The sequence below is a fragment of the Podarcis gaigeae genome (genome assembly GCF_964106915.1).
Source record: "Podarcis gaigeae genome assembly, chromosome: W".
NCBI lineage: Eukaryota > Metazoa > Chordata > Lepidosauria > Squamata > Lacertidae > Podarcis > Podarcis gaigeae.
In genome coordinates, this window is record NC_139695.1 from 18,508,444 (window position 1) to 18,532,749 (window position 24,306).

Sequence of the window (24,306 nt, forward strand, 5' to 3'; positions counted from 1 at the left end):
GACTCAACCCTGCAGATGCAAAAGGTGAGCTGCAATTTGAGGCTTGACATGACGGTAGCAAGAAGAAACAAATCTCTGAAGATGGAAGCCTGGCCTGAATTGGAAAATGAAAGATGGAGAGACCTGCTTATCTGGAGATCATATGACCCTTGGATTATAAATTGGATTCAGTTGGAAGTTGGAGCTATGGGGACATTTGGAATTCAAAGGAGAATGAAACAAGATGTGGAATACCCTATAGGCCTTATCTTCAAGTACGTAGGCCTGGCTGGAAGAAACGTGGATGCTGCAGGGCGGGATTCTCCCCGAGATTCGGTCTTGAATATCAAAGACTATCAAAAAGACTGGCAGAGGAGTTATGAGAGAGATTTAAGAGCCTCGGACATAAGATCACCGGGTTGATGGTCTTATTTTGAGATTTGTTGGGGACTGAAACCGGGAAGGGGGATGGGTGGAACGAAAAATGGGAATTTAAAGTGTACGTAATATAAGTTGCTTTTTTGTTTGTTTGTTTTTTTGTCTTACTTTTAGGAGAATTGGAAATTCGTGGAAGGGAATTTTCTTTCGACCTTAGAGACATGTTTTAAGAACAAGTACCGGTATATAGGTTTGGATGAGAGCTAAGTTTGGATAAAGTAAAAAAGTGGTTTTTTTAAAAAAATAAATGGTAAAATTAAGGTTTTTGTTGATAAGATGTTTGAGAAAGGAATTGGATAAGGATTTGCTGAACCAACAATTTGAATTAGAATACAAAAAAGGGAGGTATGAGGAGGTCTGGGAAATAAGTTAATGGAAAATAAGTTATGGAAACTTTGTGTGTTTTTAACTATTTTTATTTTTGTATTTTTGTTATTTTTTCTTTTTTCTTTTTGATTTTTATTGTATTAATACTGAAAACTTTAATAAATATCTTTTTAAAAAAAACAAATAGAGAAAAATGCTGGTGCTTTGAGCCAAGGGGCCACCAGGTGGCGCATTGGAAGATGGCCGACAATAACATCTCTCCGACCCACACAAGGTAATTAAGAGGCTGCTATGGGAAGTATGCAGTCTTCCCAACCCCCCAAGGAGATGGGAGGGGACTGCCTTGCCAGCGGTGTCCATAATGCACGCCTGGAATCGAAAGAAGGGGGTGCCGGACACTTGGCACGAGCCCTCGGTGAAGTCGGCTCTTCCTGACGCTGTCTCCAATTAGCGCGTGTTGGTTCGCTTTAGCTCGGAAATATAATTGGAAACATATAATTGGAAAGAAGCTAAAGCACATACATCAAGCAAAGTTCGGGAGATAAGACTGCTGATTAATGGATCTCTGTGATCGGAGCGACGGACGGGACAAATAAATCAAGTGATGAACCACCATTAAGAGATTGGTATGTTTGGAATGAAACGGAGGGGGGTGGAGGAAAAAACTTTTATTTTCTTTGCCTTATGTGAGTATTAATAACCCTCCACCCCAGAAGGAAGATTGTTACATGTTATTAATCACAAGCAGGAATTTAAGAACTGTGTGGAGTGAATTATTGATTAAAAGAGAGGATTGGTAAACATCGGAGTACGGAGGAAAATTTTATGACGCAGCTCTAAATGGCGTCTCGCTAAAACAGGCTTGTCTAAGAAAGATGGGGGGAGGAGGACCAGGATCATCGGAATGCAAATGATGATTGGAATGTGATCTAACCTGGCAGAGCCCTCTGTGATATATTTAGCAAGCCTGGGAAAATTAAAGGACAGACCGAGGATAAATTCTTTACGGAAGTGTGGAATGGCGTCTGTCCCTATGTGATATGATTTTTGGAAGTGTAAAGCCCACACAGAGGATGTTTGTTTCCAACCCGCTTGTGAAGATTATCAGAGATCGCAAAGAAAGGAATATATGATAACAACAAGATGAAGAAAGTAATAAAGAGACTATCTGGACAGAACTGGATAGAACTGTCTAATTAAAGCAGCAATATAAGAGATGCTTGGACCCGTTCGGAGCTTGAAGTATGGGTACCCCCAACAAAATTTAAAAATCTGGCTGTATAATTTGGAATTAATGTGATTTGGAAATAATGTGATTTGATTGGCCTGTTAATAAAAATTATTTAAGATAGAGAAATGCTGGCACCTGGCATGCCGTAATTGATCTGGCTAATGCATTCTTCTCAATAGCAATTGCCCCTGAGTCCCAGGATCAATTTGCATTCACCTGGGAAGGCAGGCAGTACACCTTCCAGGTTTTACCACAAGGGTACGTGCACAGTCCCACGCTATGCCATGGGGTGGTGGCTAGAGACTTAAAGGAAGTTATACTGAACTCTACCTTGTTTATGGCCCATTACATTGATGATATTATGCTATCAGGACCTACAGAAGAGGAGGTTCAGCAGGGCCTAGTCATTTTAAGTGACCACATGAAAGCCCGAGGGTGGGAAATTAATCCCGGAAAGATCCAGGGACCAGCACGACAGGTGCAGTTCATAGGACTGATCTGGGCAGGAGCTATGCAGCATATTCCTGAGAAAACCCTCAATGTAATTGCCACTTTGCAGGCTCCACGCTCAAAAGAGGAGGCTCAATGGCTGGTGGGGTTTTTGGAGGCAGCATATTCCCCATTTGGCACAGATATTGGGGCCAATTTACAATGTGACAAGGAAAAAGGCCCAATTTGAATGGGGGGAGCTGCAAGGGAAAGCCTTAGCTGAAGCCAAAGCTGCAGTAGCGACTGCCATGCCATTTGGACCCTATGAAAAAGGGCAACCTTTTGAATTGCAAGTGTCAACAGATAAGGAAATTGCTGTCTGGAGTTTATGGCAAAGGGGGCCAGAAAGGGAAGCAGATTCCTCTAGGGTTCTGGTCAAGGAAATTGCCCACTGCATCATACACTCCATTTGAAAAACAGCTTCTTGCCTGTTACTGGGCCTTGGTAGACACTGAGCGCTTAACTGGGCAAGACCCAGTAATGTCAAGACCTGCCATTCCAATCATGGCATGGGTTCAGGATGAATCTGTTAGTCCGAGAGTAGGACGGGCTCAGCAGTCCTCAATTGTTAAGTGGAAGTGGTACATTGCCGACAGAGCAAGGGTAGGGCCTCAGGGAGTCAGTGCACTGCCGGAGCAGGTGCTAGCACTGACACCTACAGGGGAGGAGGTGCAAGAGAATTCTGTGGTCAAACTGGATAAAGTCCATTTCACAGATGGGTCAGCTGGATACCAAGGAAATGAGAGAGTGTGGTGCGCTGCAGCCATCAATCCTAAGAGAATCCCCAGCGATGGAGGCGCCCCCATAAAAATTAAGCAGCTAACACCTACCCACACATTAAAGGGGTGGGGGAAGGTATTTGAGCAAGCTGAATTTGAACAGTCGTCCTCTGTGTGCTGGACTTTGCAGCGAATGAGCTCACAAGGAGTATTCTTACCAGTATCCCACCTCAAGGTTTGGAAGGTTCAGCCATACGGTAAGCTACCCCTCTGGGCAATGCCTGATAGTGCAGGAGCAGATCTCATCACGCCTGAGGAAGTAGTGGTACCAGCTGGAGGGCAGGTAACAGTATCCTTAGGCATAGGGATTGCAGTGCCCCCTGGTACGTATGGGCGAATTGCACCGCGGTTGGAGCTGGCCCTCAAGGGCATCCAAATACTAGGAGGGGTGGTGGATACTGGTTACCAAGATGAAATAAAAGTACTACTGCATAATATTGGTGTGCAAGATGTGATTCTCCCCACAGGACAGCGAATAGCTCAACTTATCTGCGAAAAATAAGGATACCAACTATCCAGGGAATAGCCGGTCCAAACCAGCCTACAAACAAAGGTAGCAAAGAGTCTGAATCAACAGATTCAGATTTCATGGCAGGACAAAAAGTATGGGTGGTGTATCCCAACCGGTCTGACCAACCAGGGGAAATAATTGGTAGGGGCCCGAGGGCCACCTATTGGGTGCTGCTATCCCAAGCCAGCGCTCAAATTTGTTTGGATTATGCTAAACTGAAGCAAAGAGAATGATAAAACTTTTCAGAGTTACCTTAAATGTTTATTAGTTGGTATTAATTTTGTTTCTTTCATTTAGGATCTCTTAAGTATCCCACACGAACATGCACAAGCCTGCCTTTAATGATGAGCAACCGATCTTCTCCCAAAGACAATGGCTCCCAGGCACCCAGGACAAGCGCATGAACAGAACGGGGCAAGGGATAAGAACGATGTCCAGAAGAAGTGAAACACTGTCACCCAAATGAAACCAAGGATGTAAAGGAAATGGAACATGCCATGGGGTGGAATGTAGTGGAAATGCGGAAGACAACTGTATTTTGAGGGATTAGGTGGCATGTCCCTTTCCCTTTAACATCCCCAGTTGGATTCTTGTGTTTCACACACATGTCAGGAGTTTATTGGGTTCTTCTGTGTTGCAAGTGCTGGCTGGATGCTGGCTGCAGGTAGTGGGAGACTCTCAGCCGCTCTGTATTAATCATGAGTAATGCCAGGTGCACTTGATTACATCAAGGCAGACTATAAAAGCCATAGGTGGGGGGGGGGGGGCGGTGAGCTTCTGCCCAGATCAAAGGACCTGATGCTGGGAGATCGACGGTTGGGGTCTTTCTTCTGCTGCTCTACCTGGGGGCTCTGAGCAGCTGAAGAGGAGATTGGGTGGCCCCTGTCGGGTATGTTTTATGTTATGCTTTGTATGTATGTTTGTTTGTTTGTTTGTTAATAAAACTGTTTTGGTTCCCCTTCCACCTCCTCATTCCTTTTGTCCTGATATTCTTTGAAAGAACTGCCGCATTTGGTAGCACAATTGCTTTTCATATTTCCCCTCTTTACTCTCTATTCAATTCTGATAATCACAAAATGTTTATTGTAAATCGTGCTTTCTATAAACTATAGTCCTATCAGTGTTGTTAGATGTTCACAATTATCTTTCAAATACTCTACGAACTTATTGCAGTCTTTGTGAAACGTTTTGTCCCACTGGTTTCGGATTTTCCCAGTCAATTTCGCCAACTCAGCATATTCCAACATCTTTGTCTAACAGTCATGGATCGTTGGTAAGTCCTGTTGTTTCCATCTCTGCACTATTAAAACGCTTGCTGCAACAGTTGCATACCTAAACAGTTTTTGGTCTTTCTTGGGTATTTCCTCACCTATTATTCCTAATAAAAATGCTTCTCGTTTCCTTACAAATGTAACCTTTAACATTTTCTTCAGTTCATTATATATCATATCCCAAAAGATTTTGACTTTATTACAAGTCCACCACATGTGGAAAAAGTTGCCTTCCTTGACTTTGCATTTCCAGCATTCCTTATTTTTACATTTTTGCATTTTAGATAACTTAGTTGGTGTTATATGCCATCTATACATCATTTTCATCACATTTTCTTTCAATGCAGTACATGCTGTAAAGCTAAGTCCCTCTTTCCATAAATTTTCCCAGTCTTCTAGATGAATATTATAGCCAAAATCTTTTGCCCATTTAATCATAACCACTTTAACTTCATCATCTTTGGTGTGCCATTCTAATAGTAATTTATACATTTTTGATAATTTCTTACCATCCAACAATTCTGTCTAGCCATTACCTATCTTGTCCTCACTGAATACTTTATTTACCTGGTGGTGTTGCAACCAGATCTTTAACCTCCTCATAAGGTCTTAGCTTTGATTTATTATCTACTTCCATCAATAGATCTCTGTATGTTGCCCAGTCTCCTTTCATATTTACTTAAGTGCTATCGCTTCTAATGGTGAAAGCCACCATGGTGTTTTTCTTTCCAGCAAACTCTTATATCTGTTCCATACCTCATAGATACTTTCTTATTACGTGGTTTAAAAACCCTCTATGAACTTTGACTTTATCATACCACAAATATGTGTGCCAACCAAATCTATTGTTGTGACCTTCTAAATCTAGAAGATCTGTATTTTTTAACAAAATCCAAACCCGTAACCAGCAAAGGCATGCTGCTTCATAATATATTTTTAAATCTGGCAGTGAAAATCCACCTCTCTCCTTAAGATCTGTAAGTAATTTATATTTAATTCTAGGCTTTTTCCCTTGCCAGATAAACTTTGAAAGCACTTTCTGTCAATCTTTAAATTGTCTCAGTCCGCTGGTCACTGAGATTGTTTGAAACAAAAATAGCATCTTGGGTACAACATTCATCTTGATTGCAGATATTCTGCCCCAAAGGGACAGTTTCATCCTTGCCCACACCTCTAAGTCTCTTTTAATCTCATTCCATGTCGGTATGTAATTATCCTTATATAAATTAATAGATTCTGCTGACATCCAAATTCCTAAATACCTCACCTTCTTTACAATTGTTATTCCTGTCTTACTTTGCAGTTCTACAGTCTTTTCTTTATCCAAATTCTTAACTATCATTTTCGTTTTGGCTTTATTCAATTTGAAGCCTGCTAACTGTCCAAATAAGGGACGCGGGTGGCGCTGTGGGTAAAACCTCAGCGCCTAGGGCTTGCCGATCGCATGGTCAGCGGTTCGAATCCCCGTGGCGGGGTGCGCTCCAGTCGTTCAGTCCCAGCGCCTGCCAACCTAGCATTTCGAAAGCACCCCCGGGTGCAAGTAGATAAATAGGGACCGCTTACTAGCGGGAAGGTAAACGGTGTTTCCGTGTGCTGCGCTGGCTCGCCAGATGCAGCTTGTCATGCTGGCCACGTGACCCGGAAGTGTCTTCGGACAGCGCTGGCCCCCGGCCTCTTAAGTGAGATGGGCGCACAACCCTAGAGTCGGACACGACTGGCCCGTATGGGCAGGGGTACCTTTACCTTTACCTTTAACTGTCCAAATTCACCAATCATTTGTAAAACTTCTAGTGGTTCCTCTACTGTCAGTACCAAGTCATCTGCAAAGGCTTTAAGTTTGTATTCCTTAGTTCCAACTCTTATACCTGTTATTTTTCCACACATTTTTATCCTCTTTGTTAGGATCTCTAGGACCGTAGTAAACAATAAAGGTGACAACGGACACCCCTGCCTAGTTCCATTGGTTGTGTAAATATCTGTCAAGACATTATTCACTATTAGTCTTGCTCTTTGCTCAGTGTAAATAGCTTGTATGCCTTTAAGGAAGGAGTCGCCCATATTCATCAATTCCAAATTTTTTATCATAAATATCCAAGAAATATTATCAAATGCTTTTTTCTGCATCAATAAATACTAACCCAGCTTGTTCATCATTCCTGGCCTCAAGAAATTCCAGAATATCTATTATATTTCTTATATTGTCCTTCATCTGCCGGCCAGGAAGAAAACCAGCCTGGTCTTCATAAATCACATCCATCAAAATATATTTTAATCTATTTGCAAGGTTACTAGTAAAAAGTTTGTAATCATTGTTTAATAAGGATATAGGTCTGTAATTTTTGACTTGCCAATGATCTGTGTCTTGTTTTGGAATCAGTGTGATATATGCCTCCTTCCAGGATTCAGGAACTTTACCATTTATCAATATATTATTCATTACTTCCTTTAAAGGGGTTGTCAGTTCTGTTAAAGCTTTATAATACAGTGGTGCCTCGCAAGACGAAATTAATCCGTTCCGCGATTCTCTTCGTCTAGCGGTTTTTTCGTCTTGCGAAGCAAGCCCATTGACAGTTTAGCGGATTAGCGCTATTAGCGGTCTAGCGGCTTTTAGCGATCAGCTGAGAAGCGGCTTATCAGCGGAACAGCTGATAAGCGGCTTAGCGCTTAGGGAAAGGGCGGAAAAAAGCGGGGGGGGAAATGCGGGAACTCGCAAGATTTTTTCGTCTTGCGAAGCAACCCCATAGAGAAATTCGTTTAGCGAAGCGCCTCCAAAAATGGAAAACCCTTTCGTCTAGCGGGTTTTTCGTCTTGCGAGGCGTTCGTCTTGCGGGGCACCACTGTATTTTGCTGTAAATCTGTCAGGTCCCAGAGCTTTTCCAATTTTCAGTTGCTTTATAGCCATCTGTACTTCTGCATTGGTTACCAAGCAATTCAACTGTTCTTTATTTTCTTTCAGAATCTTCTGCAGTCCATTTCTCCCAAGGTACTCTATTTTCTCTTTACTAAATTTCTCTGCTTTATATAAATTTTTATATTTTTTGGGAAATTCTTCCTGATCTCTCTGATTTTCTATTTCTCCTCAGTTTAGTTATTGTATTTTGCTTTGCTCTTTTTTTAATTGCCACGCTAGTAGTTTACCAGGTTTATTGGCAAATTCAAAATTCCTTTGTTTTAGAAATTTTATCTTCCATTCAACTTCTTGATTTATCATTATTGAAAATTGGGCTTGCAACATTTTTATATTCTGCTTAACTTTATTCCCAGTTCTTTTTTGCTAACTACTTTCCACTTTCCATAATTTGTTTTAAAATCTCCTTTCTTCTTCTCTTATATTCCTTTTAAAAACATTTTGTTGTATTAGGAAGCTTCTCATAGCCGCTTTACACAGTATTCAAGTCCGTACCTTTACTTAAATTTATCTCAAAGTAATCTGCAAGTGCTTTCAGGGCCTTCTTTGTAACCTCCTGATCTTCTAGGAAGCCGTCATTCATTCTGCACCTGAAGGAAGTTTCCTCAATACCTTTCAACTCCCAAATTATTGAATTATGAGCTGAGAGAGTTCTTGGAAGAACTTCAACTTTCAACTCTTGGTGTCAAGTCCTTGGAAGTCCACATATAATCAATTCTTCCTGAACTTTAATTTGGTTCTGTAAAGTGAGTGAATTGCTTTTCTAATGGGTGCTTCAACCTCCATATATCAATCAAATCATAATTTTTTGCTAACATAAAGAATGAGTTGGGTAATCTCCCTTGATTTGTATCCCTTTTCATTTCTGTCCTGTCCATTTCCATTGAGATCACCCCGTTAAAAATCACCCATCAATATAATTTTTTGGTCCATATGTTCAAATAAATTCTCCCCTAATGATTTATAAAATTCTGATTTCCCTTCATTAGGTGCATAGATTCCTACTACAATCAACTTCTCATCCTGCAATGTGACCTGTACCGCAATTATCCTCCCGTCCTCATTCTTGAAGATTTGCTGTGGATCATAATTCTCCCTTATATACAAAACTACACCTCTACTTTTATTAACATCTGATGAAATAAATTATTTATGCAATCTCTTATTTGTCAGAATTCTTCTATGTTTCCTTGCAACATGAGTTTCCTGTAAACAAATTATATCTAAATTTTGCTTTTTTAATACATGTTCAGTTTTATTTCTTTTCACTTTATTATTTAGTCCATTTACATTCCATGTTAAAATTTTCAGCCCCATTGTGATGTTGCTTAAATTTAAAATAATAATTTTTAATTTTTATGATTCTTCTTTTTCTTCATCCAAATCTTTTTCTTCTTCCTCTCCTAGTGCTAGTGTTTCGTTCTGCTTTTCCCCAAGCTCCTTTGCATACTTCCTCCAAAATTTTGCAATGTCCTGTGGGTTTTCATTTTGAATTTCTTGTCTTTATAAAAGGAGATCCCCTCCGGGAACTCCCACTTATACATAATTTTGTTCTTCCTTAGAACATCAACCAAGTCATTGTAAGCTTGGTGTTTATTCCTAAATCTTTGGGGGACTTCTTTATAAATTATGATAATCTTTTCATCTATGCAGAGTTTTTTCTCTTGATTTGTCCTTAGAATTAAATCTTCCATTTCTCTAGAATTGGAAAAAAAATACAGTCTCCTGAGATTCCCCCCCCCCTTTAGTCAATTTCATTTTAATTCTAAATATTTTATCAATTGTAAATGCCACATTTTCATTTCATTTTTTACCATTTTGCAATTTCAATGATTAATCTGCTTTTACTATCTTCCCCCTCCTGTTCCGGCACGCCTCTGAATCTCAAATTCAATTCCTTTTGCTTCATTTCAAGCATAGCAAGAGTGTCCAAGGTCTCTTCATGCAGTTTTGTCAACTCTGCTACTTCTTGTTTGGTTTTGTCCCTATCTCTCCTTGTCTCCTTGATTTCTTTCTGAACTTTTAAAACTGAGTCATCCAAAGACTGTGTCTTGGTCCTCACTTCATTTACTTGTCCTTTTAATTCTGCAATAAAAAGGTAAAGAGATCCCTGACCATTAGGTCCAGTCGTGACTGACTCTGGGGTTTCGGCGCTCATCTTGCTTTATTGGCCGAGGAAGCCGGCGTACAGCTTCCGGGTCATGTGGCCAGCATGACTAAGCCGCTTCTGGCGAACCAGAGCAGCGCACAGAAACGCCGTTTACCTTCCCGCTGGAGCGGTACCTATTTATCTACTTGCACTTTGACATGCTTTCAAACTGCTAATACGACTGGACCTAATGGTCAGGGCTACCTTTACCTTTAAGCACTTTGTTGGATAAAAAAACCTCTTAAGACCGCTTTACTCACATCCCTAACCGTTTTTATATCCGTTCCTTGATTTAAATTAAATTTAAAATATTCTTCTAAAGTTTGCTAGGCCTTCTGTACTATCTTTTCGTCGTTCAGCCCATACTGGGTTGTGATCTGAGATTGTTCTTGGGTGGATTTCAACTTTTATAATATTACACAATAATTCTTTAGAAGCCCAGATTGCGTTTATTCTTCTGTCTGATTTCTGGGAATCCGAGTAATGAGTAAACTCTTTCTCTATTGGATGTTTAAACCTCCAGGTATCATTCAAATTCAGGAGGTCTATTAAATGAAAGAAGGAGGCTTGGAGTTTATCTTGTCTCAATGGTTTTTTCCTTTGCTGTTCTGTCCATGCCCGGATTGACTACTCCATTGAAGTCACCTAGCAAAATGATTTTGTCCCCAAGGTATTCTACTGCTTTTTCTTCCAGAGAGTGATCAAATTCCGCTTTCCTTTCATTTGGTGCATATATTCCAATAACAGTTATTTTTTCAGTTTTGATCTACCTCAACAATCACTATTCTACCTTCATCGTTATAAAGCAGTTTAGGTTCCAACTGCGGTCTTAAATAGATCACCACCCCTCTCTTCCTTATTTGATGAAATAAAATCTAGTCCTAATCTTTTATTAATTAATACTCTTTTATGTTTTTTCGCAACATGAGTCTCTTGGAGGCAAATAAAATCATGTTTGCTTTACCAAAATATGTTCTACCTTATTCCTGTTTGATTTTTCATTTAGGACATTCACGTTCCAAGTAATAATTTTAAGATCCATACTTTATTTCCAACCAATAATACAGCAATTTAAAAAGAAAATATCAACGCAACCAAAATTTCTCAATATACACCAGAAAGTTTAACTTAATTTCTGAGCTGGATTCCCAGATTAGCTTCTGTTTGCTGTGGCCATTGACTCCAATTCCTCTGGCTCCCCCCCCCCCCAAGTTGTCTCCTCCAAGCTCTCTCTTCTAGTGCTGACAGGCACTTTCTTCGTTTACCTTTGAAGAAAAAGGAGATGCCTTCGGGGTACTACCATCTATAGTCCACTGCCTTTGCTTTCAAGGCCTCAGCTAGAGGTTTATAATTGTCTCTTTTTATCAATCAATTTGGGATAATTTTGTGAATAATAATGTTGTTTCCTTCAATATTTAGTTTCATCTTGTTACTAGTTTGAAGAACTTTATTTCTAAAGTCCATAGAATTAAAGGAAACTAAATAATCTGCCGGCCAGTTGTTCACTTTGGCTACACTTGACTTGACTCTAAAGGCTTTTTCTATTTTTGGTATTACTTCTGATTCCTAGTTCTAACCATGCTGCTAGTTCTTTAGGAAATTTTTGTTCAATTATTTCCTCTGCATTCTCCGGTATGCCTCTAAATCTCAGTGTATTCTCTCTCCTCTGCATCTGCAGCATTGCTATGGAATCCAAAGTTGTTTCCTGGATTGCCCTCAAGTCTGCTGGTTCTTTCTTTATTTTATCACATTCCCTTTTTATCTCAGTTTTCATTCTGTATTTTTTTTGTGAGCGTCATCTAAATTTTGTGTTTTTCCCTTAAGGTCCTGCACTGTTTTGGTTAATTCAGAGTTTTTTTGAATCAAATTTTTCACCTGGGTTGATAGTTTTTTGATTTTCATCAATTTTGACCCCCCATCGAGACAAGGTTTCTTCTGTCATTTTTGCATTCTCATTTACATTGTTTTTTAAATCTTGGCTTCAATATTACCAGATCAATGAACTATTTAAGTTGGACAAGAAAAATGGTTTTGCAAAGGAAAAAAACTGGAAACGCAGTTGTGACATACTAATGTTAAAAATCTGTCTAAAATGTATAATTTATTGTTGGAGTGGCATACAAAGGATGAACAAGTGAAATCTGTGATGATATATTGGGCAAGGGTTCTTGGCCATAATATAATGATGGAAGATTAGGAAAAGTTGTGGAAGAAAGGGGTCATGTTCACTGCATGTACCGTGTTCAAGGAAAATATTATGATGTATAGATGGTACTTAACCCCAGGAAAATTAGCAAAGATTTATCAAATGAGTGATAATCTATGTTGAAAATGTAAAGAAAAAGAAGGTACCTTTTACCATATGTGGTGGACGTGCCCAAAGGTGAAAGACCTCTGGGGAAAGATATATAATGAATTGAAAAAAAATGTTGAAATATACATTTATTAAGAAATCAGAAGCCTTTCTACTTGGGATAATAGGAATGGAATTGCCAAAAAAAGATGTCAGATTGTTTTTCTATGCCACAACTGCAGTGAGAATTTTAGTAGCCGAAAACTGGAAATCACAAATACCTACGGTGGAAGATTGGCAGATGAAAATGCTGGACTTTCTGGAGCTGGCAGACCTTACTGGAAGAATCCGCGATCAGAGGGAAGAGAAATATCAAGAAGATTGGAAGAAATTTAAGGATTAATTAGCTAAATATAATATTTTATAAGTAGACATATTTGCAAGTATTAAATTGGCTTAGGATAAAGAGATATGGAATTGTATAATATTATGGTTTGAGTGATATATGGAAGTGAGAGCTGGACCATAAAGAAGGCTGATCGCCGAATAATTGATGCTTTTGAATTATGGTGCTGGAGGAGACTCTTGAGAGTCCCATGGACTGCAAGAAGATCAAACCTATCCATTCTTAAGGAAATTAGCCCTGAGTACTCACTGGAAGGACAGATCGTGAAGCTGAGACTCCAATACTTTGGCCACCTCATGAGAAGAGAAGACTCCCTGGAAAAGACCCTGATGTTGGGAAAGATTGAGGGCACAAGGAGAAGGGGACGACAGAGGTCAAGATGGTTGGACAGTGTTCTCGAAGCTACAAACATGAGTCTGACCAAACTGGGGGAGGCAGTGGAAGACAGAAGTGCCTGGCGTGCTCTGGTCCATGGGGTCACGAAGAGTCGGACACGACTAAACAACAACATGGTTTGAGAACATGATGAAAAGTAAGGAAGTTAGTAATCTGAACTAGGTTAATTATATTAGAAAATGTATATTGGAAAATTGCTAAAATGAGTCTTAATGAAAATCAGTCAGGAAGGCTCTGAGGAAGTCACCTAACAATGGATATTAGGTTAGATTTGGACTGGAAGACATTTTCTATGTTTGTTTGTTTTCTATATGTTTTGCCCTTTTGTGTTATGTTGTATTTGTCAAAAATTGGGAAAATTAATTTAAAAAATTGAAAAAAAACATTGTTTTTTAAATCTTGAATATCTTAAGCCTAAAATTAATTCTAATATCTAGCGTCGAGTCCAGATCATTGGCAGAACATCTCCTAATTTGAGATGGTGAAACTACTGAAGGGCCAGGATGTGAAGGCTTTTTATTATTCATTACTATTAATTTTCCCTAATGATTCAAAATAGATTACCCCGATTCACTAATTAACCTTAAAAATTGATTACACCCTGGGTTTCAATTGATTTCCACCATTTTTCAATAAAAAACACACCATCAACCCTCTCTAATAATTCAAATTAATACCAATCTTACAATCACTGATTCTGTCTTAATTTAAACATTAGTATCAATTCTAGGCTTCGATTAAGTACATTTTAGTAACTCCATAAGATGACTTTCATTCAAATATATAGAATAACACGCACTCAGTAGGGAACACCCTCCCTCTCTCTCTCTCTCTCTCTCTCTCTCACACACACACACACACACACACACGAATAGAAGGAAGAAGAAAGAAAGAAAGAGAAAGGAGGAGCGGAAAAGGGGAATTATAATAAATAGAATAAGCTGAGAAAGAGGTAATGGAGGCAAGTGGGGAATGTGGTTGAGAGTGAGGAGTATGTAAGGGTAATAGAGAGACAGCAGAGGAGCACGTTCAGTTTGAAAAAGCACAGTGTAGTACTCTTGAGCAGCGACTGGGTGTCACTCTTTCAATAAGCTCAGTCTTAGATGTCGGTGAGGTGCAGATTTTTGTTCGATAGATGTCGCACTTGGAAAATCACTCACTTGTCTACGTTTTCAATTTAAGCTTTCAGTGTCTCTTGATCCAGTTCATTTCCGTTTCGTGATGCAAAAAAGATGTCGGACTGCATGAGTCAGCAAATACACAATCAGTCCAGCCTAAACTTCACAGTGACCAACAAGAGGAAACTGGGAATAGGGACTGCCTTGCACAGTAACTTTTGAGAGGGTGGATAGATGTTTGGCAAATTCCGGCTTTATAAGTCGCTCCACCACTCAGCCGTCAGTGTATCTTTGTGCAACCACCACAGGCTGCAAACAGCTTCTTATTTTTTGTTGCCTGGTGGATGGAATCCTGACCTTACTACCTCTTCTTAGTTGCTTTGTCCCCTTTTTTCCTAGTCAGCTACCGAGGATATATAAAAATGAAACAAAATTATATATGTGCTGCGGAGTCTCTCTGCTTCTTGCTGGTCTCTTTTTCCCCCTTGTTGGGAATGTCTCTTTCTTTATCTTTTTTTGTCTCAGTTTGTTCCTCTCTGCATCTCTGTCGCACCACTAATATTTATATAAATTCATAAAGTGTTCATAGCATCAGTATAATAAGGCACAAATAATTTGGGTTTTTTAATGGAGTAGACGTCCTTCATCTCAAATCATTCCGTTGTAGCTCATTGTCAAATAATAAAAAAATTCCGGAAAGCCTTCATTTCTTCTAAGCACATTGTACTGCATAAATTCATTTATTAATCACTAGGTAGCAAATTCATTGATTGTGTAGGCTGATCGGTTAGGTGTGCTTCAGTCTGTCGGAAGTAAAGCCTCTTACATACCCGCGTACTTGGGCTTCTCGGCAGCAGAGGATCACTGGATCTAGTGCCCGAGAAGTTCTCCCTCTCCCTGCCGTTCAAGGGTCCTCTTCTCTGCACCAAAGCAATTCCATTTCATCTCTGGATCCCCTCCCAAGACTTTGGGGTTCCCGTAGCCTTGGTCCCCCCCTTCTTAGCTCCGCTACCAAACGTGTTCTCCCCCAGTGCGGGAGAGTGGAGGAGATGCGTCTGTTCGTGAGTAGCGATCAACCGGAAGTTCTCATGCTTTTGTTTTTAAATGGTGTATGAACTTTCCTTCTGACTGGATTTTCTGCCATTACCACAAGCCATTTCCAATAAATTGCATAAAACAGGTAAACTGTACTAAAGTTATCCAGATTGCACTACATATATTTGGAAAGAACTATGATTTTAAAAGTTAAAGTGTTTAAAATAAAGCTTAAAAACTAAATGAGCAAGTAAAATAGTTTATAATCATTTTTCACATAATATGCAGCCTTTGCTGTGTTTAATGGAGAATTCAGCCTCAGTTTGGACATCCTCAGAAGAAACAGATGGCCCTCAGGGCTTATTTCTCCTGTGGCATAATGAGTTCATAATGTCCGACTTGGCCATCTTGCTTTAGCTGGTCTAGCAATTCTTCTTTGCGCCTCTTTCGGCTAACCACCAGGTATCTATCACGACCCTGGCCATGGGATTTGCTCTTAAGACCATATTTTTGGGCTATCTGATGTATCTGTTTGCGTTCATCATTGGTCAATTCTGTCGAGAAAGTCAGATCAATTTTACTGTCTGAGAAGGCATAATTCTGGATGATCTGTTCAATATCTTTCTTTGTGATTTTCAACTCCCTTTCAATGTCCAGCCCAAGCCCTTCCCTTTTGAACTGTTCCTTCACAGCAATCGGCTCCCGGATCCCTTCTCCACTTTTGCCCAAGCCGCCACCTGTCCAGCCCATTTTCCTTAAAATCTGATTCCCGATGTTATCTTCCTTGATCTGCTGCTTCAACGCTTCTTCTGCTGATCGCCCACAGATCTCATTCCTTGAGATTACATCTTCAATAGTGCCTTTTTTCAGGTTGTTGACAACTGTTGGCTGGGTTTTCTTCAGGATTTTGACAGCCTCTTCAGCTGCAACATGCTTGACAGTCTTCTTGACTCCAATTGATTCAGCTATTAATTCATTTTCCAGCAATACCTTGCACTTCCACCGCATCCCTGTCATCCTTTCAAAGACGTACTCCACAGTCATCTTGTTGAACTGAGCTGTGTCATTCAGCGTGCACACAGGGTTCATGGAGTTCTCATATACAACAAGGTCCTTCAGATCCTTCTTCTTGGCAGAATCTCGGGCAGCCTCACCAACTTTCTGAACATGGACTGCTTTGGTGACCCCAGCATTGGACTGGGTCTTCTGGAGAATTTTCAGTGCCTCGTCTGCCGCAGCATGCTTGCTGGTTTTCTTTGTGCCATACCCTTCAGCTAAAAAGTGGTCCTGTAGATAGACACTGCAGTGCCACAAGCGGTTTGGCATCAGGACATATTTGTATTCAATGGTCATTTTGTTAAAGGAAGCTGAATTGTTCAGAATCCCAATGGCATCACTGGCGTTTTCTGTGAGAACAAAGTTAGTCCAATGTTTGGCTGAACTGGGACCCTGCTGTATGTTGGTGGTTGGCTGCCCAGGTGTGCATTCTTTCATGGCAGCGATAAAGTCATCTAGCTGCTTGAGAGCTGGCGGGAATTCAAGGGGAGATGTGCCACTCTCACACAGCACTAAATCCTCCTGGGTGGTGTTCTTGAACTTCCGCTGGGCAACTTTAACCTCCACGGGCTTTTGCAGCAGCATCACTGCTAGTTCCGTTGCTCGGTCCCTGGATCCGTTTTTGCTGCCAGCATACCCTGTGGTCAGGTACACATTCTGGCACCTCACCTCACAAGCAAAGCCATCTTTTAGGAGCTTCTTGTTTTTGGGGAAATCCCCAGGGGAAAGATCTTTCAAGGGAGAATAAGTATACTCAGGGTTTGTCTTGCAAGCCTGTATGGACCGTGTCAAGAGGTAAGTGTAGTTAATTTTGTCTGTCCCACTGCTAACATCAAAGCTAGCAAGACTCTTGTGGACTGCCATTACAAGTTTGTTAATGAAACACTGCTTGGCTGTTAGAACTGACTTGGGAAACATTTCAGAGGTGGCCTGGAGAAGAGAAGCCCCCACCGAAACCGCTGCAACACCACTACCAGAAGAGTCTTTGCTTTTAGAAACTACTTTGGCTTGTGTCTGGCTAGCCTGGCTACTTCCATAACCTAAACTCATTGAACTGGAACAATGAGTGCCCCCATCCAGCATGTTGAAGCTGCTGAAAACCCGATCGGCATAGTTTTGTATTTGCTGGGTTGTGATGTTCTCACTGGCCACCTGCACTTGGTTCTCTGAAGGTGGCTCCATTCCTCCATCTTGAGTGTTGCTAGCTACAAAATGTATGGGTTCAAAACGAGGCCTGACCCAGAATTTCGGAGGCTGCTTTCTCAGAGGTTCAACACCTATGCAATGCAAGAAGTTAAAAGATAATTTTTAATAGAAAAAAATTAAAAACATTGGTGAAATATAGCTTTTCTCTGCAGGCATGAGGACTTGTAACTTTGTTTCCCCCCCCCAATGTTTGTTTCCCCCTTAATAATACTTCTACAATTTAAAGTTGACAGAAGCACATCTTGTTTGTTACTCAAAAGAAAGTGAAGTCAGACACACCATTTATTGATGAGAGGTGGAATAATGTCACCAACGTGACTGGCATCCAAACATCCCACCACTTTCAACCCTATGATGAAAATCATATACTGGTTAGCAAAACAGCAAATGCTGAAGTGCCACAAGTTAGCATCACACTTAACGAGACATCTAGGACTAATGAACATATGTACAGTGACCCTTCTGAAGATGGTAGTTCATCAAATGATGATCCAAGGCCACCAGAAGAACTGCTTCCATTCACACTAAGTTTAAAATAAATGTAATAATAAAAAAATTCCTCTCGTTAGCTTACATCAGACAATATTTTATGGTTCATATTTTTGTCAGTGTTTAATGCAACTTTTACTCAGTTTTTGTTTAATGATAACTTATCTCTTGTTTTACAATGAATATTGATTGCTTGAGTAATAAAAGGTGAAAACTGGTATATTGCTTGTCATATTCGTTACGTAACAGTGCCACATCCGTTATAGAAAACACAAGCATTTTTTAAATTATTAGAAATCATTTCCTTTGCAAACAGTTCACATTGAAAATTTTATCAATCCTGCTGTATGAAAAAAAATACACTTACCTGTACTTACCTGAGATTTTTAATAAAGCATCAACAAAACACCTAAGTGCAAATCATGTCACATCCATTACAAGCATGACTGCAGATAGAAAACTTGTTCATAAAATTGAACAAAAATTTGCAGAAGTGTAAATGAGATACTAAACTCATTTACAGTAAACAGCCTTGGCCCAGTATACCTGAAGGAGTGCCTCCACCCCCATTGTTCAGCCTGGACACTGAGGTCCTCCTCCAAGGGTCTTCTGCTGGTTCCCTCACTGCAAGAAGCAAAGGAACAGGGAACCAGGCAGAGGGCCTTCTCGATAGTGGCACCCTCCCTGTGGAACACCCTCTCTTCAGATGTCAAATAAAGAACTACATTAACTTTTAGAAGACATCTGAAGGCAGCCCTGTATTAGGAAGTTTTTAATGTTTGATGTTTTAGTATGTTTTTATATATGCTGTAATGTATATGTATGTTCCCACCCATTGTGGAGAAGGCACACAAAGAAAAGCCTCAGATTGCAGGGTCCAGGTAGGTTCATATGGGGAGAGGCAGTCCTTGAGATATTGACGTCTTGAGCCTTTTAAGACTTTATAAGTCAAAACCAGCACTTTAAATGGGTTTGACTGCAGTGTAATGCTTGGTTACACACTGGCTAGGCAGCCAGGCAGCCATTCTGTTTGCTCAGGGCTGCTTGCTGCCTGCCCATAACACTTACTCAGAAGCAAGATCCATTAATGTGAATAGGACTTACTCCAAATTAAGTGGGCTTAGGACAGCAGCAAACAATTGCTGCCTATATTGAGTTCTGAAGACAGTAAAACGTTTTCAGATTTATTTTCTGTACATTTGATTTATTTTTTTATTTTTTTATTGTTAAAATAGTTCATCATTAATACACATATATTACAGATATACAAGCATACAAACATACATTTCATACAATCCTTAAGTGTTCAAACATACTTACACTCAATCCCACCAATAATTCCTTTTCCCACCACCATCCCTTACCCCTCACCCCACCTTTGTGTTAGACTTCCAATCTACTCAATTGCAATTTCTTTCCACTTCTATTACTTTCTTTCACACACCTTTAGCCTAATTTCATACTTCTTTTTCTATTACACATTGTTATCCATCTTATTCAGTATTTCAAACAGAACTTGTTTATTCTAATAGGAGTTCTGATTTTTCGATATGGTTTTGCAAGTATCTTTTAAACACCTTCCAGTCCCTATCTATCTTCTCTTTTGAGATTCTTCCAATTTCTCCCATTGTTTTGGATATATTGTAGTACTCCAATAATTTGGCACGCCACTCTATTTCTGTCGGCACAATACCACTTTTCCAGTTTTTTGCAATCAATAGCCTTGCGGCTACTGTTGCGTATAAATATAAGGTCTTGTCTTCTTCCTTTAGGCTTCCTGGTACTATTCCCAATAGAAAACCTTCTGGTGTTTTCCTAAATGAATATCTAAACATTTTTTTCATTTCGTTATATATTATTTCCCAAAACTGTTTGATGTTTAAACAATTCCACCATATATGTATCATAGTACCTTTTCCAGTGTTGCATCGCCAGCAGACATCACTACAATTTTTATTCATTTTTGTTATTCTTTCAGGTGTCAAATACCATCTATGTTGTATTTTGAGGTAATTTTCTTTCAGTATATAACACAGTGAATTTCATATCTTCTTTCCACAATTTTCCCCATTGTTCAAACATAATATTTTTCCCAATATCTTGCGCCCATTTAATCATTGATGCTTTAACCAATTCATCCTTTGTTTCCCACTCTAAGATCAGATTATACAATTTAGATATATTTTTTATTTTTCTTGTATTAAATATTTATCGAATTTTGATATTTCTTTTTCAAATCCTAACTTTTTGTCTTTCGCTAATCTATACTTAATTTGAATATATTGGAACCAATCACTAATATGAGCTTTAATTTCTGTATAATCCTTTAATTCCAATTCTCCGTTTTCTTCCTTTAATACAGTTTTATAGGTAACCCAATTTTCTTTCATATTTAATTTTTTCTCCACGACAATTTCTGCTGGCGATGCCCACCAGGGAGTTTTCGGTTCTAGGAGTCTTTTATGTTTCTCCCATATTTTATATATAGACTTTCTGACTATATTTTTTTTAATGAATATTTATTGGTATTTTCAGCATACATATAAAAATCAAAAACAAAAATAAAGAAAATAAAAACAACACAAAAATACAAAAAATTCAAAACTTAACAACAATTAAAAACACATAAAGTTTCAATTACTTATTTTCTTTAACCTTATTTCTCAGACCTCCTCGCACCTCCCCTTCTTGTATTCCAATTTAGATTGTCAATTCAGCAAGTCCTTAACTTATATCTCCACTTTAACTTAATAATTTGTTTTAACATACTGTTATTATTCTTTTCTTCTTTCTTCCATTTCCTCAGTTTACTTTTACAAACCTTATTTCTATTTAATTTTAAAAAACCAATTTTAACTTATCCAAATTTACATCACTATTTATACCTCATTCATTATTCTTAAACCTTTTTGCTAAAGTCGACCAAAATTTCCCTTCCACGGTTTTCCCAATTTCCATACAACTAGCAAAAATATAAAAAACAAAACAGATTGTATTTGTATACCCTTTGGATTCCCAAACTCCACCCACCCTTTTCCCGGTTCCAATCCCCAACCAATATCCATCAGTCTTTATATGTTATTTAGCCTGGAGATCTCACGTCCGAGTTTTGATAGTCTTTAATATTAAACCCCAAAACTCGGAGAGGCTCCGGCCCAACAGGATCCATGTTGCTTCCAGCCAGACCTCCATATTTAGAAACAAAGCCTATGGGGTAATCCAACACTTGTTTCATATTCCTTTCAAATCCAAAAGTCCCCAAGGCTCCAACTTTCACCTTCAGCAAATTTATAATCCTCAGGTCTTCAGATCTCCACAAAAGGAGATCTCTCCATTTTTCAGTCACCAATTCAGGCCAGGCTTTCCACATCAAATTTTTATTTTCCTCTTTTGTCATCATGTCAGGCCTCAAATTGCATCTCTCCTTTGACATCTGCAGAATTCCAGCTCCTCCTTCATTTCCTTCTAAAGCGACATGTTGCTCCATCTTGTCAAAACTTTCAGTTTCATCTGTTTGTTCAGTTTCATCTATTTGTTCAGTTGAATGGGCTTCCTGTTTCAAATCCTTATCAGATTCAACACTGTTATTTACTGTCAGGCGTAGTGCTGAAGCCTCTGTAGCCAAAACATTGTATTGGTCTTGTAACTTTCCCAAGAGAACAAATGCTCTGTCCAATTCTGCTTGAATTTTCCATCCTCCGGCCATTCCTGTAATGTCACTAGAACCCCTCTAGGGGGATTTTAGTTCCTTAATATTCCTTTCAGCTCAAAACCAAAAGTCCAGTTATTTTGTGTCAGCCCTTCCTTATTTTCAGCAAGTTGTAACAAATAAACCAAAGAGGCAACAAAAACAAAGTTCTCTTTTTTCATTAACAGCTAACTGCCTGACAGCTAACTTGACAGCTGTCAAACTCTTCAATATTACATCAGCAGGCTTTCTCGCAGGACGCTCCCGGGTCTGGGGGGTGTGTGTGTGTGAAATTTCAGCTCCCAAAATTTATCTTTTATCCTCCAGTAAATCTTCTTATAATGTCAGAACCGTGAAGTTAAGATCCTTTTTAACCCTTCCCAGCTCGTTCCTGATCCAAAAAAGAATTTTAAGGTTCAAATTTCCATATTACTCACGGGTTGATGTTTTAAAGTCCGATTGATCCAAGGAAAAAGTCAGCGCTCTCCGTCAATGGCTTGCGGCTTCACTCCGTAGGCGAGGGAGTACTCTCAGCACCACGCCTCACCCCGTCCCCGTTCCGAAGCCTTTAAAAAGGCTCCTTCACGGATTGGGGGGGCGCAAATGGTGCCTGCTGAGTCTGTGTTCACAGGCTTTTGCGCCTGTGATTTTAAGGGTCCCCGCTTTGCCGCAGCGGCCAGACCCAAACTCTACGGAGCCGATTCCCTCCGGAGCTCGGAGGGAATCCGCCATTAAACGATGGCGCCAACCCGGAAGTCGTAGACGTTCTGACTATATGCCCTAGGAAGCCTTTATGTACTTTGACTTTTTCATCTATTAGATAGGCATTGCATCCAAATCTCGTCTCTACTCCCTCTAAATCCAATACATCCGAGTCATCTAATTTGATCCATTCTTTTAGCCAGGTCAGACCCACCGCATCATGATATAACTCCATGTCTGGGAGACCAAATCCTCCTCTCTCCTTATCTATCATTATTTTGTGTTTTATTCTTGGCTTTTTCCCTGACCATACGAATTTAGCCAAATCTCTTTTCCAGTTATTAAAACATTTATCTCCTCCTAGTATTGGGATACTTTGAAATAAAAACATCATCCTTGGTAATATGTTCATCTTTATTACCGATATTTTCCCTAGTAAGGAAAGATTTAATTTTCCCCATACTTGCAAGTCATTTTTTATTTCATTCCATGTTTTCCCATAGTTCTCATTACTTAAATCTATAGTGTTTGTTGTTAAATTTATTCCAAGATACCTTATTTTCTTTTTAATTTCCAATCCTGTAATTTCACTTTATCTTTTTCTTCCATATTTTTCACTAGTATTTTGGTTTTCCCATAGTTTAATTTGAATCCTGCTAATCTGCCATATTCGTTTATGCATTCCAATATTCTAGGTGTACATTGTAGGGGATTTTCTGTTGTGATCATAACATCATCTGCAAAGGCTCTTAACTTGTATCTTTTTTCACCAACTGCTATTCCTCTTATTTGGTTGTCCTACCTTATTTTCTTTAATAGAACCTCTAATACTATTATAAATAACATTGGGGATAGGGGGCAGCCTTGTCTTGTACCTTTAAAGATGTTGATTTCTTCTCCAAACTCTCCATTAATTATAATTTTTGCTTTCTGTTCGTCATATATTGCATTTATACCTTTTTGAAATTTTTCACCTAGACACAATTCTTTTAATAGTTTTTTCATAAATTCCCATGAGATTTTATCGAAAGCCTTCTCCGCATCGATTGAAATCAGGGCTGCTTGTTTATCTCTTCTTACTTGTAGATATTCCATTATGTCTATTATATTTCTAATATTATCCTTTATCTGTCTACCTTCCACAAATCCAGCCTGATTTTTATGTACTATTTTTCCTAAAAAAAAATTTCAACCTGTTAGCCAATAATCCTGTGTAAATTTTATAATCCAAATTTAACAATGAAATGGGTCTATAATTTGAGACAGATTCCAAATCCGTACCTTGTTTTGGCAGGAGCGTTATATACGCTTGAGTCCAAGAGTCTGGAATATTCCCCTTCTCTACTGCTTTCTCTATTACTTCTTTTAGTGGGTCGATTAATTCATCTAACATTTCTTTGTAGTATTCTGCTGGTATGCCATCTGGACCTGGGGATTTCCCTATTTTTCATTTTTGAATTGATTCCTTAATTTCTATGGTTGATATTGGTTCATTTAATAATTTATGGTCTTCTTCTGCTATCTCTATTAATTTATTTTTCTTTATATATTCCTCTATTTCTTCTATTGGCACTTCATCTTTTTGATATATTTTTTTGTAATATTTTTCAAATTCTTATTTAATTTCTGCCATATCCCTTATTGTCCTCTCTTCTACTTTTATTTTATTTATTAATTTTTCAATTCTTTGTTTCTTTAATTGCCAGGCAAGGATCTTGCCTGGTTTATTTGCCCATTCAAAATTTTTATATTTCCAAAATTTGATTTGTTGTTCTACCTCCTGTTCTATAATATTATTATATTCTACTCTCAGTAATTTAATTTCTTGATTTAAT

General features: G+C 39.0%; 1 protein-coding gene across 1 annotated transcript in view; it reads right to left on the reverse strand.

Annotated features, from left to right (window-relative positions):
• Window positions 1-11,108: 11,108 nt before the first annotated feature.
• The window catches only part of LOC310835935 (NF-kappa-B-repressing factor-like), a 36,902-nt gene continuing 23,704 nt past the window's right edge, over window positions 11,109-24,306 (reverse strand). Inside the window, exon 3 of the mRNA XM_083720890.1 lies at window positions 11,109-17,663. Within this exon, the coding sequence (XP_083577016.1) occupies window positions 15,691-17,663 (1,973 nt within the window). The 3' untranslated portion in view covers window positions 11,109-15,690. The remainder of the gene's footprint in view (window positions 17,664-24,306) is intronic.